This window comes from Halyomorpha halys, unplaced genomic scaffold (assembly GCF_000696795.3).
Source record: "Halyomorpha halys isolate HHAL.00 unplaced genomic scaffold, Hhal_1.1 Scaffold990.1, whole genome shotgun sequence".
NCBI lineage: Eukaryota > Metazoa > Arthropoda > Insecta > Hemiptera > Pentatomidae > Halyomorpha > Halyomorpha halys.
In genome coordinates, this window is record NW_027113518.1 from 90417 (window position 1) to 110093 (window position 19677).

Below are 19677 nucleotides of genomic sequence, written 5' to 3' on the forward strand. Positions count from 1 at the left end.
TATATTCTCGTGTCTGAACCTAGCTGTCCATATACAAATGTAAATTTATTATTGAAGCATCTGATATGGAAAGTTAAATTTTTTATGAAAATTTTGGTTAACAACCGATAGGTAGAGGAAAATTTTATTTTGAAACAATTTAAATACGTTTTAGTTGTTGAAGTTTAATTTTCCGAATAAATTTAATTTTTGTCAAGTGGTTATATTAAGTTTTGAAAAAAAAAAACTACTCCTCTATCCTCAATATGTGAATTATAATTCAGTTTAAAAATCAGTGGCCTCACTGTACCGTGTAACGTGATAACACCTCAACACTTTAAATATGAAATAAATGATAGTGTTTATAAATCATCGGAGATATTTTACCATTGTAGACTGCGATTATCAATGGTCTTGGTGTTTTCCATTTTATTCGACGAGAAGTAAACATGACTGTACTGAGGGCGCGAGAGAGCGGCTCTGTGGTGGGGGTCTGAGTATATACCTTGGCCACGGGCGAAGAGGAGGCATTCACCGAAATGGCTTCGAGGTTGTCGTTCTGTCTTCTGTTGGTCGTCGTTGCATCAGCAGCAGGAGCAGAAGATGGTTGGGCGACTGTGGGAAGGTTCTGGAGGCAGTGTAAGACGGAGGAAGACGCTACGGGCTGCCTAGGCAGACAAGTGGTATCTCTGGAGAGATCGGATATAGACCTCGGAGGAGGACTGGTCCTCAAGAGAGCAGAAGAAAGGTCGGGGAGGGCCATCGAAGGAGACGATATATACTCAAGGATAGCGCGTCTCTTCAGCGGAAGGTCATTACAGCTCAACCTTCCCAACTTCACCGGCAGGGAGTTGGAGCAAGGTGTAGATGAAGGTATGTATCTACTCTTATCCATAATTTTCTCAAAATCGTTAAAAAAATAAAAATAAAAATAATAATATTTTTTAATTATAAAGAATATCTTAAAATATAAATAATATCTTAAAATATTCTTTTTCATAGTTTCTAGTAACTGGTACAATATATGGTCAAAAAGTAACCACAATCTACAGTAATTTATACATAATATGTCATTCTATTTTTTTTTTTTGGCAGATTTGCCATTATTAAAGTAAAGTCGCAATGCATATATAATTCACCTGTGCATATAGATTAAGTATTTTAAATCCATTATTGAAATAAAATTATAGCTTTTAAAATTAATATTAATGTCATAATATATCACTAGCATTCAAAGGGAAGTCGCAGGACCCAAAAAGGAAAAAAAAAATACTATTTCTGGAATTATTTTCTATTTTATCCTCCATATTTTTTAAATGTGTTGTTATTTGAATTTCAAAATTTTGCATCCTCACTACCGAAGTTTGAAAAATGTATTTTCATATTGAAAACAAAAAAAAATCCTCAGAATCTATTTTTCTAGTTGCTTTTTAAAATTTAGATAGTGAGGAACAAATATGGTTCCGTCTCTGTCTATCTGCAGTAAATCAGATTTCTCGAAATTTTTAAAGATTTTGCGTGTTGGTATCTAGTTGGTCCCACATCGATTCCGATTTCGTCTAGTACTGTCTTAGGCATGCGCAAAGGCTTCTTCCATACAACTTACTTAAAAAAACACCTCATCAAAACCTAATTTGGAGGAATATTGGAGAATAGTGTTGTTATAGTATGGTATAAATTTTCCAAATTTCATTCCATACGTTTGTTTCACCATAATAAAAATTATTATTGTAGACACAAAAGTTTTTATTTTAAAAACGGCAATCGAAATTAATTAAAAATCAAAAATAGTATAAGTTATTATTAAACTTCGAAAGATCAGTAACAATCTACCTACCTGTGCTATGTAATATAATAAAAAAAAATTGTTTTTTCAAATGAAAAGCTCGAAAAACGATAGCTTCATAAAATGGAGTAATCAAATGATACACCGAAAATCCTTCCTTATCTGTCATTTAAATTTAAATTAATACTTAAAATCAAGTGGAGACCTCGAGTACTTCAAGATAAGGAAGTCTTATAGATTATAGAATTTATTTTCCGAACAACTTTACGATATACTAGTTAAAATAATAATGTTAATTATTGATTATTAATCAAAATAATGAATAAAATAATAAACACATCTGAATGAATAAAAATAATAAACACACCTTTTTTAAATATAAAATTATGTAATAATTACAAAAGCGTATAACAGTTTTATTACATATCTATATATATTTCAAATTTTTGTAACAATATAACTTCTGAAATTATTTGAGAGTTTATAAAAGGTCATCAAAAATGAAATAAAATATTAAAATCTAAAACGACGGAGTATAATTACCAATAAATTTATTTTGGCAGTTTTTCTTGATTAGGTACAAAACCTTAGTAAGTAAAATATGTTTTTGAGTTATTATTTATTATAATATAAAATAAATATCCATACATTTACCTTAGGGATAATTTTGCAAATTCTTAAATCTACCGATCTAAATCCAGTAACACTATTATATCGTCCTGAGTTAAAGAACTGAACAGAGGAATTTCTGGAACGCAATACAGTTCTAGCCCTCATAAAATATTTCCCTTTTGGCTAATCATAGTTCATTTCTATAACTCATTGTTTGGATCTTTTCGGTAATAGTTTAAAGAATTTTTTTTTTGTTTTTAACTTTCCCTGGATGTTATCGTACGTAGCCATAATACCTCCAATTCGAATATTTATTTAAAGATGCTCAACGACTTTAAATAATCCATATTTTTCATATTTAAATCTGTGACTAAAATTATTAGTGCTCAGTAGATTTTAGTAGGCGCGCAATTATTTTTCTTCTATGATTTTTTTTCTCTCAAATTTGCCTTTAAACGGTTCTTTAAGCCATTAGAGCCAAATATTTCTGTTTCTTGCAATATTCTTTTTTTTTCTAATATCTACCTCCAAATATTGAGTTTCGCAAATTACTGGGAAATCTGAGATATCCTTTTAACCTATGCATTAACCTAAAAACCTGAAATAAATGAAAATAGTGAAAATAAATTTTGTTTTGCTTGGTTATTTAATTTTATATTTCCATGAAGTTATGAAAAATACGAAACGAAAAAATTATGGTAGTTTCATAACAGTATAGGGATAATAAAAAAATTTAAGAAATAGTAATTTGATTTCCCACGTTTCAAATTGTCTTAGAAGTTTCTATGGAAATTTATTCTTTTCCTTAATATTTTTAAATATTGACCACTCTAAAGTAGCGTTTTTTATGTAATTTTGAGTATAAATAAGTCTTTGAAAGTAATGTTTTAGCAAAGTTTAATGTCGGTTCTCAAACTTACCAACTTTTTGAGTTTTTCAAATTATTGAGAAATTGTTCCTCTATACTTCTTTCTGTTAACTACACCTCTATTCAGATACATCTTCCTATGTCATTAATTTAATAATTTTTTCATATATTTATCTATCTCTATGATTTATTTTTTTAATGCACCATAATTACACAATAAAGTTTTTTCTCACTTTTTTAATTTTTTTTTAGTTTTATTACAATAATTAATTATTTTCTCTTAATTATTAATCCAACACTGGCTAAATTATTTTACTACCGGATCGATCTGGAAGAGATTTCACAGTCATTATGAAAATTTGATTATGAATCGATTATTTTATATTGAAATGATATTTTAATAAATAAAAATAAATCAGTTAAAAAATTAGTATCTAAGAAATAATAATAATCAATACGATTTGAATAATGAAACCAAAAAAACTAGTATTTATATAATTAATAAAATAAATAACTGACTGAATTATATACTAAGAAATTAATGAGGTGTAGATAGTTGACCGTAGATTAATGCTTGAAGAAGTTTGTCGGGGGATGCGGTCAGCAAAGAACAACATAAATAAACAAAACCATGGCATAAAATAAATAAATAAATATGGTTTTGTTTATTTATGTAGTTCTTTGCTGACCGCACCCCCCGACAAACTTCTTCAAGTACTAAGAAATTAGTTTGAGAAAAAATAAAATAAATAAATTTTAATAATAAATATAAATAATTATACAGTTATTAGCCAAATATCTTGCATTAGTATGGGCTTCAGCCTTCAAGATGACTGTATTATCTACGTTGTAACCTACTGGACCTTAAACTATCGCTTATTGGAAATAAAATTTTGTAAAAAAAAAAAATGTTATTAATTAATTTATCCATTCAAATTGTTATTCTCGATGCAAGTGACTATTTGTTATAATTCAAAAATATCTACTACGTTTTTTAAGACGGGCCACATACTACCGAACTACTGATGGTGACAGAATTTATATCGAGGAGACGCATAAATTTTTTTGACAGCTTTCAGTACTGTACGAACCCACTATTTAGGACACTGACACCGACAGGACGGGCACAAAGATGGTAGACATACATATACAGACTGAGACTCGACTGAGTACAAGTATATAAATTATTTGAATCAACAAACCTAGTGAGCCCCATTACCAACAGACAGACACAAACAGACTACCCCTTCCCAAATAATCATATTTCCTCAGCCACTCTTAAAATCCATAACCAGAATTTAAAAAAATGGTCTACCTTCAACCCCTTTTTAATCATGACTTCATCCCCACGCACCCATTGGACTTAGAAGAAAAAAAATGTAAGACCATGTTTTGAAATTACTTTATTTTTTTTACATTTAGTTAAGGGTGCAGTATTCAATATTCTTTTGATTTACTCCGTTCAATTATATATATGAAATCTTGTAGTCTATACCATACTTTAAAATTTTGTATCTTTTTAAATTCTGATAAAGAACGGTGCTTTCTAATGAATAGTTTTTGCTATATTTAGTTATTTATTATTTATAACCTTCCAAAATAATAATACACGTGAACTATAAGAGCTCGAACAAATAAAATAAAATATCTCTCATTTACAAATTCCCGTGAGAACAACCCCCGAAACACAGATTTGAAAAGATATCTGAAGACAAATTACGACCATCCTTCTTGTAGAAACGCAGGTTGATTTACGACCGACAGAGGGAGACGACTCTTTATACAAGAATAGAGGATGACTCGAGAACTGCCCGAAGAAGAATAGAGGTAAAGGTCATGAGGTCGCTACGATTAAGAGTATCTTCCGAGGATACAGTCCGCGGTCTTTTCCATTCAGTGCAAGAACTTGAAGATACAACCGTTTGTGGTGAAAGTAATAGACATTCAGGAACTGAGCTCTGTAACGTAATATGCCCGTTCAGTTTAATGATGCGACTCTCACAACGAACGAACTAGCTCACTCAACCCTTTTTTGGAATCCTTTGGTTAGAGTTTCCAAATGAGTTAAAACCACATATTTCACTTTTTTGTAACTTGGTTGAAGGCAAGAAACCTATTTATCAAAAATTAAACTTTTTCGAGTATTTTATTCTTAAATACATTTCTACCAATCAGGACGTCTTTAACTAAGTGTGGGCCCAGAAATCCCCCCTCAGTTAGTTAAAGGATTTGTGAATTATTTTTCTGAATAAAATTTGGGTTAGCAATAGAAATAATTATACCAGTTCTAATCATTATTTGGTTTAATACTTGAGTGAAAAACAATGCCACACTACTGGTTACTTTTTTACTTTTTACTGAATTTTTAAATCATTTATGAGTGAAAACACAATTTTCCTGGTCATTAAATTCAATATTTTATCTCTAAAATTATTAATAATACAATCTTTGAATCAGTAAGATTTATATTTAGTATATGATTAAAATTTATTTTATTAATATATCTAATACAATATAGAACGAAAATGCTTACCTTCTGAAATATCTCAAAAATATTTTATCAATAAACTTTTGAAACTTATTTTATTTTTGGTTATTCATTAAGCGTAATAGATGTGTATCGAAAATTTAAATAATAAGAATAATTAATTATAGATTAAACTATAGAAATGTGTCTAAAAGAGAAAATGGGCTTCAATATTAAAAATTCTATACCGTATCAGTTGTATGGAAATTATGTGCAAAAGAAGAAATTTATGTTAACGAAAAGTATAACTTAATTAGTTAATATTTATTTTATTTTTTTTATTTAATAATAGAAATAGATTTAATTGACAAAATGAGGATACATGCACATGAATATTGGATAAATCCTGAAACATCGTACAAAATATAAAATAGTGAAATGTTCTAATTGGAAATTTATTCAACTCATGATGTTAACTGATTAATACAAAAACCATCTAACAAATGAAAATAAAAAAAAGTATAACAATTTTACTCCCACCCCCCACTCTCCCCGTGAAGGAAAACTAAAATCAGTTTTTGGTGAACTTGAAAAACTAAACCAGTCAAAATTGAATTTACATAAAACTTAGAATTAATGCTAATATTAGGACCTATTGGCATATCGATGAGAATCATAAAATTAAAGATATTTTTAAAACCTTTTAATTTAACAGAATAAAAATAAAACTGGTTTCTTTCTTCGGAACTTTAAATGAGCGAAATACAATTTTCCTGGTCATTCAATTCAATAAAATATAATATCCGCACCAGTGGGCCAATTCTGTACACTCTCTACCCAGAGGTGTTTTAGGTTGAGTCTTACATTGTATAAAAATTAATTTCATGGCTAATTTATCATATAAATAATTAATTTTTCTCATATCCATTAATCCACACTGCGTGGTTAGTTTACTAACCATTAACTAAGCTAGTTAACTAGCCTCCAGACCCAGAAACCTGACCGTCTGTAAAGATTGATATCACTACTTGTCTTTTGGTCCCGGCTTTCTTTTCCATTCTTTTTTTTTGAGGGGGGGATTCAAAGCTTTTGGTTCTTCTAATCCACCTCCTTACAAATTCTAACCAAGAATTATTTCAGTATATAACCCTCTGCAAAACATTAACAAGAAACAAATTGTTGAAATTAGACTATAGGTATTGATTTATGTAGAAAACAGGGGATAAAACAGGTGTTGATACTGTTAGTAGAAGACCCCAAGAGAAGAAAAAAGGCAGTTATCTCACCCCAATTTTTGATTACTATAATGAAAACTATGTATAATTACTAGCCTGCCAAGTATAGGTAGGGGGAATAAAAAATGACGGCTGTTTCAAAACATTAATTTTTCATTCGGAGCTCTATATCTTAAAAAATACCAACAACACAAGAACACCTAAGAGAACGTCATTTAAAGAAGAGTAAATTTGCTGAAATAGTAGCCCTAATAGAGCTATTTACGTTTAACAGTTTTCGAGATATAGCTTTTTAAAAAGTAACATTTCATAAAAATGTTGTATGGGACGTACTGAAAGATCAGTAGTTAGTGAATTTATTTTTAAAAATTTATATCTCAAAAACCATTTGACGTACAGATATCTATTAGCACTCAAATTAAAGTTAGTTTAATGATCTATAAGTGAAATTTCCTTTGTCTTGAGTGTTGGCAGACATATGTGCGTCTTATGAATCTAGAGATATATTTTTTCAAAAACTTAAAATTTTATACGAACAACAAGAAATTAAAATTTTGCAAGTTTATTTTGTCAAATATCATAAAAACTACTACTCCTACAAAGATAAACATTATTAACTATTTTGTAGTAAATTTAACTAGCTTTAAATTGAGCGCTGGCAGACATCTGTACGTCACATAGTTCCTGAGATAAAGATTTCTAAAAATAAATTAACTAACCACTAATCTTTCAGTAGATTTTTAAGAAATTTTGCTTTTTAAAGAGCTATATCTCGAGAACTATTGAACGTAAATAGCTCTATTAGGGCTAATATTTCAGTAAATTTGCTCTTCTTTAAATAATGTTCTCTTAGATTTTCTAGTGTTGTTGTTAGTTCTTAAGATATAGAGCTCCAAATGAAAAATTAATGTATTTTTAAGGTTTTGAAACAGCCGCTATTTTTCCCCCTACTTATACTTGGCAGGCTCATCAATTTTGACTAGTAATTATACATAGTTTTCATTAAAGTAATAAAAAATTGGGGTGAAATAACTGCCTTTTTTTCTTCCCGGCTCTTGTACTATGTGATCGAACCCTCTTTTTTTGAGAGGGAGTTGATTTTTTTTCCCTCGTCGGTTCCATAAATTCATTCGTTTTTGACAATAAAAAAAAAAGTTGCATACTCTGTAAGTCTTTTCCAACGACTACAATTTGACTGTCCACAACTATACGGAACATGCGCAGTAATGATGATACCCAAAATGCATCGAATATTTTTTGAATTGCGTGCAAATAATTTTTTTTTTCTTTATAACTTCAATACAACAAACGTTAAATTTACTTAGAACCTGTTCCACGAGTTCGGAAACTCTCCTTTTTTTGCTCAATTATAAGATGTAGTGAAATTCGATTGAAAGAATATATTTAAATATCAACTCCTTATATAAATAAGTGGTTAATGAATGGACAATTATAAATCACTTCTTTTTAGAAATTTATTAAAGAGCATTTGTTAAATATTTTTTAAAAGAGAAATTTTCTACCAGATCTAGTAGAGATCCTCTTGATAAGTCTATGCCGTTCGTGAACGACGAAGGGCTGGTAAGATCTCTTCACGACTCGAGAACTTTCCCCTAACCGCTGAAGGGTCAAGTATCCACTTGTTATGTTTAATCGACTGCGGAATCGATTCACGCTTTTGAAAATAGAAATGAATTTCACTTAATCCGGGCCACATTGGGGCAAAAATATTTCAGATTTCACCAATTTCAATGGAAATTGTTTATAGCAAGACTAGAATAGCTAAAGACTTAGAACCTCAAAGATTGTATATTGCTCAAAGAATTAAATTGGACGAGACAAGTCGAAAAGAAAGAATCCTTGTATTTTCTTTAATTTCCGGTTTATTCATTATTCAAATGATGGAAGACACTGAACATTTGTTGCTATTAAAACTTAAAATTTGTTATCAAATTACCACAATTTTGATCCTTTTTTTTTTCCTCTCAATTTTTATTCTTTAAAATTCTCCAACATTTCGGCCCTCAGGCCATTCTCAAGGCTACAACCTACAAAAACTTTTTGTTTTTATAATAACTATGACATTATTTCCTTCAACTACACACTGATTTCATTGGCCATACCTTCAATATTGATGTCATTGCTTTTTTAAAAAACCCAAAATTGCAGGCAACTTGCTCTTGCCACATCTTTAAAATAAATTAATCATTAAAATAATATCATAATCACTTCATAAAATTTTGTTTTTAAATAGATTTCTTACTTACATAATTTTTTTTTTTTTAATAAATTGATATCATAGATTTAAAACTTTTTTACAAACCACTTTCCCTTCTTTCATTTATATTTACAACTTAAAAACAGAACCTACCTTCAACAGGTTAGGACTCTGTTATCACCTTATCATATAACAATAACTTTTTTATCATTAATTTACATTTTTAATATAATTTAATTAACATTCATTTTTAATTATTTTGCTTATATTTAAAATCCATAATTAATATATTCTTATTTTTTGTGTATTTTTTTACCATACATTTACCCCCCTCTCTGCTTTATTTTTTCGCATATTTATTCACCTATTCATACTTTTATTAGTGTATATTTATTTTATATATACATTTGTACATGTAATTGTTATATAAAATCAATAACAATTTTTTGTAGGTTGTAGCCTTGAGAGTGGCCTGAGGGCCGAAACGTTGGAGAATTTTAAAGAATAAAAGTTGAGAGGAAAAAAAAAAAAGATCAAAATTGTGTTAATTTAATAATAAACTAAACCACTCTCAATCGTATATAAAAAATAATTAATCTTAAAATTTGGTTGATTATATATTTAAGTAAATTAAAGCACTCATCAGAAGGAAAAGGTGGGCGATCAGGAAAAACAAAAAAAAGTTGACAACTTATTAGTCATAGTCAACATTTCGATTTGTGGTTAAAATTTATTAAAAAAAATAATTTGACGAAAAATTTGAATTAATCAAATTCCATTGTTTATAAGTGTACATACACCTCAATCTACCACATCTTTGGTTGAAGATTGAGGTTTAAACGTTGGCTATGAATAAGTAGGTAAAAACTATATATTTTTTTCTGACCACAGCCCTTACAATCTCATTTCAATTCATATGTGGTATCGATTTTAAAAGAGATACAATAATGCTTTTATAGGAGTGAATATCTTGTGATTGGTATACATTTATTCAACTTGTATTACCTAATTTGAAATTAAAAGTATTAGGTGCGAAAAAAGAATACTATATTTTTTTCATACAAGGAGTTCCAATCAACTGAAATTAACGAATGAATTTTACGAAAACGCAAAAGATACAGATAGAATTTCCGTAATTTATTGTAGATTTTTTAGAATGCCTTTAATTCACAAAATATTATTTCATGGAAAATACATTATAAAAAAAAGCAATTTCGCCGCCGGGATTCTTGAGTATAGAAGCACAGGTTTGTAAAGTGCTAAATTGCTAATTTAAATGCACCACACCTCATAGGACCAGACAAATATACAGGCTTTACACTTCCCAAAATAAAATCTCTTTTATCATCTATTTATTTTTCCTATCCGTTTATTACATTATCAAGTAATGGAAAAAATCATTGTATCCATCACGAAATACTGTCTCGATTTAATTATCCTTAATAATGCTGATCCTTAATGATCCTTTGTTTTCAGTGTCTTCCGAAACCTATTGAGATGTTTAAGTTTTAATTTACGTAAAATCCTTGATGCTCCTTATTACGTCACAAATAAACTCATTCACAAAGACCTTAACCTCCCATTCGTTACAGAATTGGCCCAAAACAGAAATGCGTCTTTTCATTCCAAACTCCTTAACCATCCTAACCCATTAATTCTTAATCTTTCATCCTTAACAATCCCTGATAATCCTCCGAGGCGTCTGAAAAGAAGATGGCCACGAGACCTTCTAGTTTAAATTAATGTTTGAAATACCACCAATGGGTGGTTCCTTCCCAAGATTTTCAAGTGTATATGAAACATACTACATATTTACCTATTGTATTATTTTGTACAGTTGTAAATTACAATAAATAAACAATAAAATAAAATAAAATAAATAAGTTTTAATTTATAACATTTCGGTTAATAAACATATTTAAGTTTTTCATTTTGCTTTAACATTATAATGTGAGAAAAAAAAACCGTGATTTTTTTTTTTTTTTGTTAATTAAATATTTTGTTCACTGTGCGATATGTATGAAAGTTCATTTCTTATTGAATTTGTTACTCTTGTTCATTAGGGACACAAACAAACACGCAAAGGACACATGTGTGTGTATATATATAAATATAGGAAGACCACTTTCACTGACCCTTTTCTGCCACGACCTCAACCTCTTCCCCGCCGCTTAGATCGTGCAGATGTGTTTACCCTTGTTAGGAAGATGTTCCTGGGATTGGGGTAACCCGTTTGGGCTAATCTTCAGCATTACCACGACCGTTATATCTGCTTCCTGAGCGCACCTCATTTATATACGCTACGTAGGCTTTGTTACGCGCAGGAATTGTAAAGTATCTAAAGTTTTGTAAATTCATGATATAATTATGTTAAATTTAAATATATGTATACTAGTGTGCGGATTAAGATTTCTAATAAATGTGCGTAATAAAAAATCCATGTTTAGTAATAAAATAAGCTATGAATTCGATGGTATAAATATTAAAATAATACGATTGTGTATGGAGAAAAACCTAAGTGCCTATTTCAATATCCAAATGAAAAGATATTCTCACAAAGTAATTGGCATATACAATGAATTTGTCAATTAATAATCCACCTTATAATAACAATATATATATATATATATATATATATACCTGATAATCGGGAGAGGGTAGCTCATTGGTAAGGAAATAAGCTACCAACTAAGGACTAGGGTTCAAATCCAGCTGTGGCAGATAATTATTTTCTGTAGCCGTGAGTCAGCCCTGTGAGTTCGGGTCCACTCAGCCTCATAAAGTGGGTGTCCTTAATTGGTTAAGAATATAGCAGTCGAGTTTGATTCTGACTAAATCACCTCCTTGCACAATCGTTAGTCTAGTAACGGTAGTTCCTTACAAAGTACTTTGCACCTTTTTTTAAATTTAATTGTTAGTTTTAAGAAATATAGTAATTCATACCAGATAAAAAATTGATTAGAAAATAAAACTAACCCAACAAATATTTACTTCCCTACTTCTAGTATAGTTCTCTGATTTAAGAACCCACGAAATATTCCTCTTTGCATTTCAGGCTCTCTCATGCCAGGTTGAAATGACTGTAACATACATTTAAACGAGAATTAATTCTTGTTCAAGCCCTAAGTTCCTAAAATACCATCTTACATCATTGTTGTTGTTCTACGTTTTTATTACTATTTGAATACAAGATCAAAACCTATGCGTAAATACCCATTTAGATAGTAGTAGTGTGAAAAACGGCTTATTGTCTTTCTGCAAGTTAAGGAACCGGTATTATAAATTTAAACAATTTCTCCCCTTGCCCAACTATAGGTTCAGTCACTTTAGACGTATGGTTCCATATATTCATATTTCGTTACAATTTTATAGAAAAGAAACTCAATAAAAACAACTAGGTTCCCAGAAGGCCCTTGAGACCCTTCTAACAGCCCTTTCAAGCCCTTAGTATCCTATATCAATAGCAAGGGCTGACACTTAGGTAGGTACATGCTGTCATCTCACAATGGACTTGCATCAGTCAAACTATTTTATGGTTAACATATGTAAGTCAGTACACACAAGTCTTAGGTCATGGTCTCTTTCTTAGAAGTCTGGCTACCCAACTTCTCGCCACGCCTTTTTCCCCCTTCCAGATATTTACTTCTAATTTCATATGCTCTCTTGGTCCAAACCCCTTCTCCTATTTCACTATTCTTCCTACCCCCTCTTCGAAAGTGTTCATATATATTTCCTAGACTAGATAGCTAAGTTAGAAGATAGACACTCTGTAAAAGTAACAGTAACATGTAGATCTTATAAATATGTTAGAATAAAGTCAATTTAGTCTTCACTGATTTTTTATGTTATGTAACTTGCACAAAAAAAGCTAAAGTGCTTCTTTAGTATATTCTCCCTCATAGAATTGCTTGTTATATATTATTTCATAAAACTGCGCAGTGTATACTTAAATTCTTCCATTGTACTGTTCAGTATATATTCTCTCGTAGAACTTCTTAGTATATACTATCTTATAATAATGTTAAGTATATGCTCTTTCATTCTATACATTTCATGTAAAACTTATCTATGATTTACTAATTTTATTGTAATGAGTGGTACAAAAAAAAAAATTCTCTTTCATTCTAACCAGCGGAACCACTGGAACTTTCATTCTATACCACCTTAACTGGACTCATATCAACACCTTATGCTTCCAGAAGGCAATCAAAGGGAGAAAAACTCTCAAATTCTTATTTATTCGTGCTAATAATTTTTATAACTTTTTCATCTGTTTCAATGCTTCAATTTTCCTCTACATTTTCTTTTACGTTCCATCACCATTACATGATTCAAATTTGTTTCTTAGGACGAGGAAAAATGAAAAAGATGATGGGGTCCATGATGATGATGGGTGCAATGAAGGCTATGATGGTGATCCCGATGATGCTGGGTACCCTCTTCCTCTTGGCCGGGAAGGCCTTTGTCATCGCCAAGATCGCCCTGGTCCTAGCGCTCATCGTCACACTCAAGAAGTTGGTGGCCTCGAAGCAGGAGAGCCACGGAGGATGGTCCGGTGGCGGCGGTGGATGGGACAGGAGGTCTCTCGACTCACATGATCTGGCCTACGCTGCATACGCCACTCACTGAAATTTTCTAATATAGTTTTATTTAATATTTATTTATTTATATAAATTAATAAGAGTCCACAATGTGGACTTTGTTTGTAAAAAGGTTGATTGTTAAGTCTGGTGCATACAGATCTGCAATGTTATTTATTATTTCATACTAGATATTTTGACAAAGATGTCCTTATTAATGTTATATACTTTGATTCTCTCTGGAATGACGTGTAATTTCCTTTTTGTTTTTTGACCTTTGACATTCTCTATGATATGAAGTGATAACAAAACTGACTGAGACCATCTACTAATGTAAGAATAAATTGTTTGTATAAACGAACGCTAATTAAATCACGACTAGTAACGAACAAAGTACACGACAAAATATACTACAAGACTTAGTAAACAAATAAATAGGAAAAGAAACAGACAAATGACTTTAACTTGACAAATAATTTCTTTCTCACAATTTTATTTTTTTGATCGCGATATTTTTGAAAAATATACAAATTAGTATAATTATGATATACACTGTTCATTTGACAAATACTTACTCTATTACTCTGATTTCTTGAAACGACAGACAAACAGACGGAAACAAGTGTTATTTTCAATAATTGTATACCAAAGAAACAACCCTAAATACAAAATAACAAGGATATGGATAAGAAAATCATTGCTTTTTTATTTTAAATTCTGACTACCGGACTCAAATATCACCTTTTTTGTATTGATTATTTCAATACTTGCTATGTACAGTGCAACACTGACTTTATGAATCTTAATAAAAGTTATTGTTATTTTATAACTTGTTTTTTAATTCATCCTCAACCTGGAAACTGAATCAGCTATGATTAAAAAAAAATACTGTTATGTTTATTAATTAACTTTTTTACTCATTATCAAGATACAATACATTATTTACCTCATAAACTAACAATATAATCTCAAAACACTATTCCACATACATACACAATATTCAATCATATATGCTTCAGTCACTTTCCACCAAAGAGGTAAATTGAACAAATGAACATCTAACTTTAAATTATTAAGCGCCAATCTATATCAAACAATGCTACAATGTTTTTGTCTGTTCGTAACATTTAATATAAATTCATGTTTTAAATAAATTTGGCATACATTTTTAGAAAAAAAAAACAAATTTGATTGTTTGTGGTCTAGGACAAGCAAATTTTTTTTTCAAAAAATAAATAATTATTTTTATCAATATATTTTTTCAATAATTCCTCGAATGAGGACTTATATGGTCCAAGAATGAGAATGTTAAGATTTATTACTTGTGGCCCCGTGAAATAAACAGTTTCTGACCAAGTGGGATAGTACAAGAGCCCAAGTAGACAACGAGAGGCCAAACACATCTTAGCACAAGAGCCGGGAAGAAAAAAAGGCAGTAATCTCACCCTAATTTTTGATTACTTTAATGAAAACTATGTATAATTACTAGTCAAAATTGATGAGTCTGCCAAGTATAGGTAGGGGGAATAAAAAATGGCGGCTGTTTGAAATCGATAAAAAAATTTAATTTTTCATTCGGAGCTCTATATCTTAAAAAGTAGGAACAACATAAAAAACGTCATTTAAAGATGAGCAAATTTGGGACGTACTGAAAGATCAGTAGTTAGTGAATTTGTTTTGAAAAATCTATACCTCAGAAACCATTTGACGTACAGATGTCTGTTAGCACTCAAATTAAAGCTAGTTTAATGAACTATAAAGTAGTTTATTATGTTTATCTTCGTAGAAGTAATAGTTTTCATGAAATTTGCTAGTATAAATTGATTTATAGTTGTTCGGACAAATTTTTATTAGCCAAATTTATATTCATAAGTGAATATCATAAAAACTACTACTCCTACGAAGTTAAGTGTCATAAACTACTTTATAGTAAGTTAATGACTAATAAATTTCCTTATTAATTAATTAATTCCTTAATTAATTAATGACTAATAAATAAATAAATTTCCTTTATTTTGAGTGTTGCCAGACATATGTGCGTCTTATGGATGTAGAGATATAGTTTTTCAAAAATCCAACATTTTATACGAACAACTAGAAATTAACATTATGTGAGTTTATTTTGCCAAATATTATAAAAACTACTACTCCTGCAAAGACAAACATAATTAACTATTTTGTAGTAACTTTAACTAGCTTTAATTTGAGCGCTGGCAGACATCAGTACGTCCACTGGTTTTTGAAATAAATGTTTTCACAAAGAAAAATTTAATGTCTGAACAACTATAAATCAATTTATTTTAGTAAATATCATGAAAACTACTATTCCTACGGAAGTAAAAGTCATAAACTTATTTATAGTCCGTTAAACTAGCTTTAATTTGAGTGCTAATAGACATCTGTACTTCACATAGTTCCTGAGATATAGATTTCGCAAAATAAATTAACTAACTACTAATCTTTCAGTAATTTTTAAGAAATTTCGTTTTTTAAAAAGCTTTATGTCGGCTAATATTTCTGCAAATTTACTTTTCTTTAAATAATGTGCTCTTAGGTTTTCTAGTGCTGTTGGCAGTTTTTAATAGAGGTCCGAATGAAAAATTAGTGTTTTTAAGGTATTGAAACAGCCGCCATTTTTTATTCCCCCTACCTATACTTGGCAGACTTATCAATTTTGACTAGTAATTATACATAGTTTTCAATAAAGAAATCAGAAATTGGGGTGAGATAACTGCCTTTTTTTCTTCCCGGCTCTTTACACTAAGATGTGTGTGGCATTTAACATTAGCTGGTCTCGTGGCCATCTTCTTTTCAAGCGCCTCGGAGGATTGTCAGAAATGGAAGAGGATGCAAGATTAGAAATTAGGGGGTTTGAGTGGTTAGAGAGCTTAAAATTGAAGGAGTGGTATCTGGTTCGGGCTTGATCGGTTACATAGGGAACTTTAAGGTCTTTATGTATGATTTTATTTGTGACAAAGTTAAGAGCATTGAGGATTTTACGAAGGATTTTGGATTGTAAGGATTGAATATGAGAGGAATTCGAAGGTTTAGTGGAGCTCCAAAGCTCAACTCCATATGTACAGATTGGATACAGTCATGTAGATCAGTCTTTTGTAATGTTTTGGAAGTTTCAACAGGTATATTTAGAAAAATCATTGTAATTTTATTTTATCATTCAAAGTCTTAAAATGAATTGATAATCCTGTAGTCATGTGCTTTAAATTATAATAAATTAATTATTTACGTTTAAATATAATTATTTAATGAAAATTATTTAATTTAGATATTCACCGAGATAAATGTAGAGGGATAGAACCCAAATTAATTGTAATTGTGTAAGTGGGGTGGACTGTATTGGAATAGACATGGAATAAATTATGCAAGGTAAACAAAGAGAAAATAAACTTCTATGCTTGAATTAGTGTATGCACAATAGATGACCTGTGGTCAAGCAAAAGGGTATTGTATAATATTGGTTAGTAGTTAGCTAAATTAATTTTAGCTAACTATGCAACTGTTGCAGGTCTACCTTCTACGCCACAACCCCTGATGAAGACCTGAAACTCAGGTCGAAACGTCGTCAAAAAATAAATAAATATGGTTTTGTTTATTTATGTTGTTCTTTGCTGACCGCACCCCCCGACAAACTTCTCCAATAATTTTGTTTTGGCTAATGCTTTAAATGGGGTTACATAAAGTAATGAAGGGTATTTTTGTTTACTAGGTGAGCTATTGAGATTTTCTATGGTACATACTCTTGTTCTCTTCTATTATGCTTTTCTCTCTTTCATCCTTCCTCCGCCGCTTGAGTGTGGTGACGAAATATTCACTCTTGGTGATTTGTTTTGCCAAAAAAATGATGCTGCTCTTGAGACAGTTCACTCTTTTCCTGTGGAAGCTAAGATGGCTACCATAAAACCTACCCCATAAAGCCCCATAAAGCTGCAACTAGTTGGGAGAATTTCGATATTCTATTCAATTGTGAGGGGGGGACATCTTTCTGAAACCATAATTATAACGAAACTTATAATCTTTATGGCTTAAACATAGAACTATGTCTGTATATTTTATTCTCAATTTCTTTTTAAGGAAAAAACTCTTAATTGTTCTTATTCCTTTATATGTTGCATTTGGGATAACCATTCAGATTATCAAGTCTATAAATTATAACATTAGAACTAGTTTAATATTAGATTTATTCCGATGATGAATACTGAACTTCGTACCGCCTAGTTTAGGATTGAATAATTTCTCATGCTAGAACGATGCCTAGTTCAGAACAGGCATAATGGTCCTTTCATGAATTCAAGGAATGTTTTGACCGTCAAAAAAGATTCTGAACTTGGCATTTGTGCTGGCCGAAACAAGCGTTTGACAGTTTGACTATTGTGCCGGAATTATAACAATATTTTGTTGAAATTCATATTATTATTCAGTACTGTGAAACTAACAATTAGTAGTAATTAAAATCAAGTAAAATCCCACCAAATCACATTTACCCTTCGACGTAAACCCATGACCTCTTCCCCTACAATATCCTTTAATAATACCCCACTTATTCCTGTCGAACAGATCCGTTACTTAGGACTACATCTCGACAAACGACTGACATGGAATTCTCATACAAGACTAAAAAGACAAGAAACTGCTCGTAGATTCCGACTATTCAACATTTACTAGACAAACGGTCTAAATTGCCAATCCATTACAAAAGACTGATCTACATGACTATTATAAGGCCTATGTGGACATACGGAGTTGAGCTTTGGGGCTTCACTAAACTATCAAATTCCTCCAGAATCCAATCCTTACAGTCCAAAATGGCCAGAACCAGATACCGCTCCTTCCATAATAAACTTTTCAACCACCCAAATCCACTTGTTTCTAACCTGGCTTCTCCTTCATTACCTAATAATCCTCCTAGGCGTCTGAAAAGAAGATGGCCTCGAGATCTTCTTCTCTAGAAATGTTATTGGAGTTCTATCAGTGGGTAGATTCTCCACATGTTTTTATCATGTCACTATGTCACCTACAGCAAATTTACTTGTATATATGTGTATACAGTTGTAAATAACAATAAATAAATTATTAAAAAAAAAAAAATCAAGTATTTTATATAAAGGTTGATAATATTAATCCAGTTCTAATGAAATGATAACAAAAATTTCTACGACACATATTAGTAAGTGTCCACATGGTTTGAATCTTGTTTTCTTTTAACCATAAAGAAGTCCTTCAAAGTGGGGCGAAAACTTGTTTTACATTAAATAGTTTTTTTTTTTACTATTTTGTACATTTAATGACCGCCATCTGGACTATCTTCATACGTTCAACTATCTTCTTCCATTATTTTATAATATTTTTCATACCTCTACCTTTACACCTTTTTTACATCACTTTTCACTCTTACAGACTCTTCTTTTATTTTATCTTTTTATTTTAATCACAGATGAAGATCAAAATAGCGAGTCGAAACCTCAGCAGTAATTAATAGTTGAGAACAATTATTTGTTTCTTTTTGACCGCAATCCTGATGACTAACTCCTTCATGAAACTAACTTTTGCTATGTCTCCATTTAGATTAGTACTACCTTTAGGGAATTACAAGGAAATCAAGTAAACACCATCCTGAGATGAAACCATAGTTGGGCGAATATTATTCGAATGACGAGAGTCCAATACTTTTTTATTCGCGAATTTTCTACTCTAATAATCAATTATTCCTTCAAAACATAAGATTAACTATCCGATTACTTTTTTATTCGTCATTATTTTACACGAATAAACAATTATTATCGATTTATTTTAACTTTTCTGATTTGTAACATGTTAAGGTCCATTTATATGTTTTAGGATATGTAGAATATGAAAATACTTTCGATTTATTTTAACTTTTCTGATTTATAACATGTTAAGGTCCCTTTATATGTTT

At 30.4% G+C, this 19677-nt stretch overlaps 2 protein-coding genes across 2 annotated transcripts in view; both read left to right on the top strand.

Moving 5' to 3' along the window:
• The window catches only part of LOC136796656 (uncharacterized), a 43419-nt gene that overhangs the window by 9372 nt on the left and 14370 nt on the right, over positions 1 to 19677 (top strand). The window lies entirely within an intron of this gene.
• Positions 227 to 13862, top strand: LOC106687634 (uncharacterized). Its single transcript, XM_014431620.3, has 2 exons — positions 227 to 852; positions 13514 to 13862. The coding sequence occupies exons 1-2, from the start codon at positions 519 to 521 to the stop codon at positions 13792 to 13794; spliced, it is 615 nt and encodes a 204-aa protein (XP_014287106.1). The 5' UTR covers positions 227 to 518; the 3' UTR covers positions 13795 to 13862.

What these genes read in the sequence shown, in the direction of transcription:
- LOC106687634 (XM_014431620.3), top strand. Translation starts at nt 519, where the DNA reads ATGGCTTCGAGGTTGTCGTTCTGTCTTCTGTTGGTCGTCGTTGCATCA. An exon ending in GGAGCAAGGTGTAGATGAAG is followed by an intron (nt 853 to 13,513) that starts GTATGTATCTAC and finishes TTTGTTTCTTAG; the next exon opens with GACGAGGAAAAATGAAAAAG.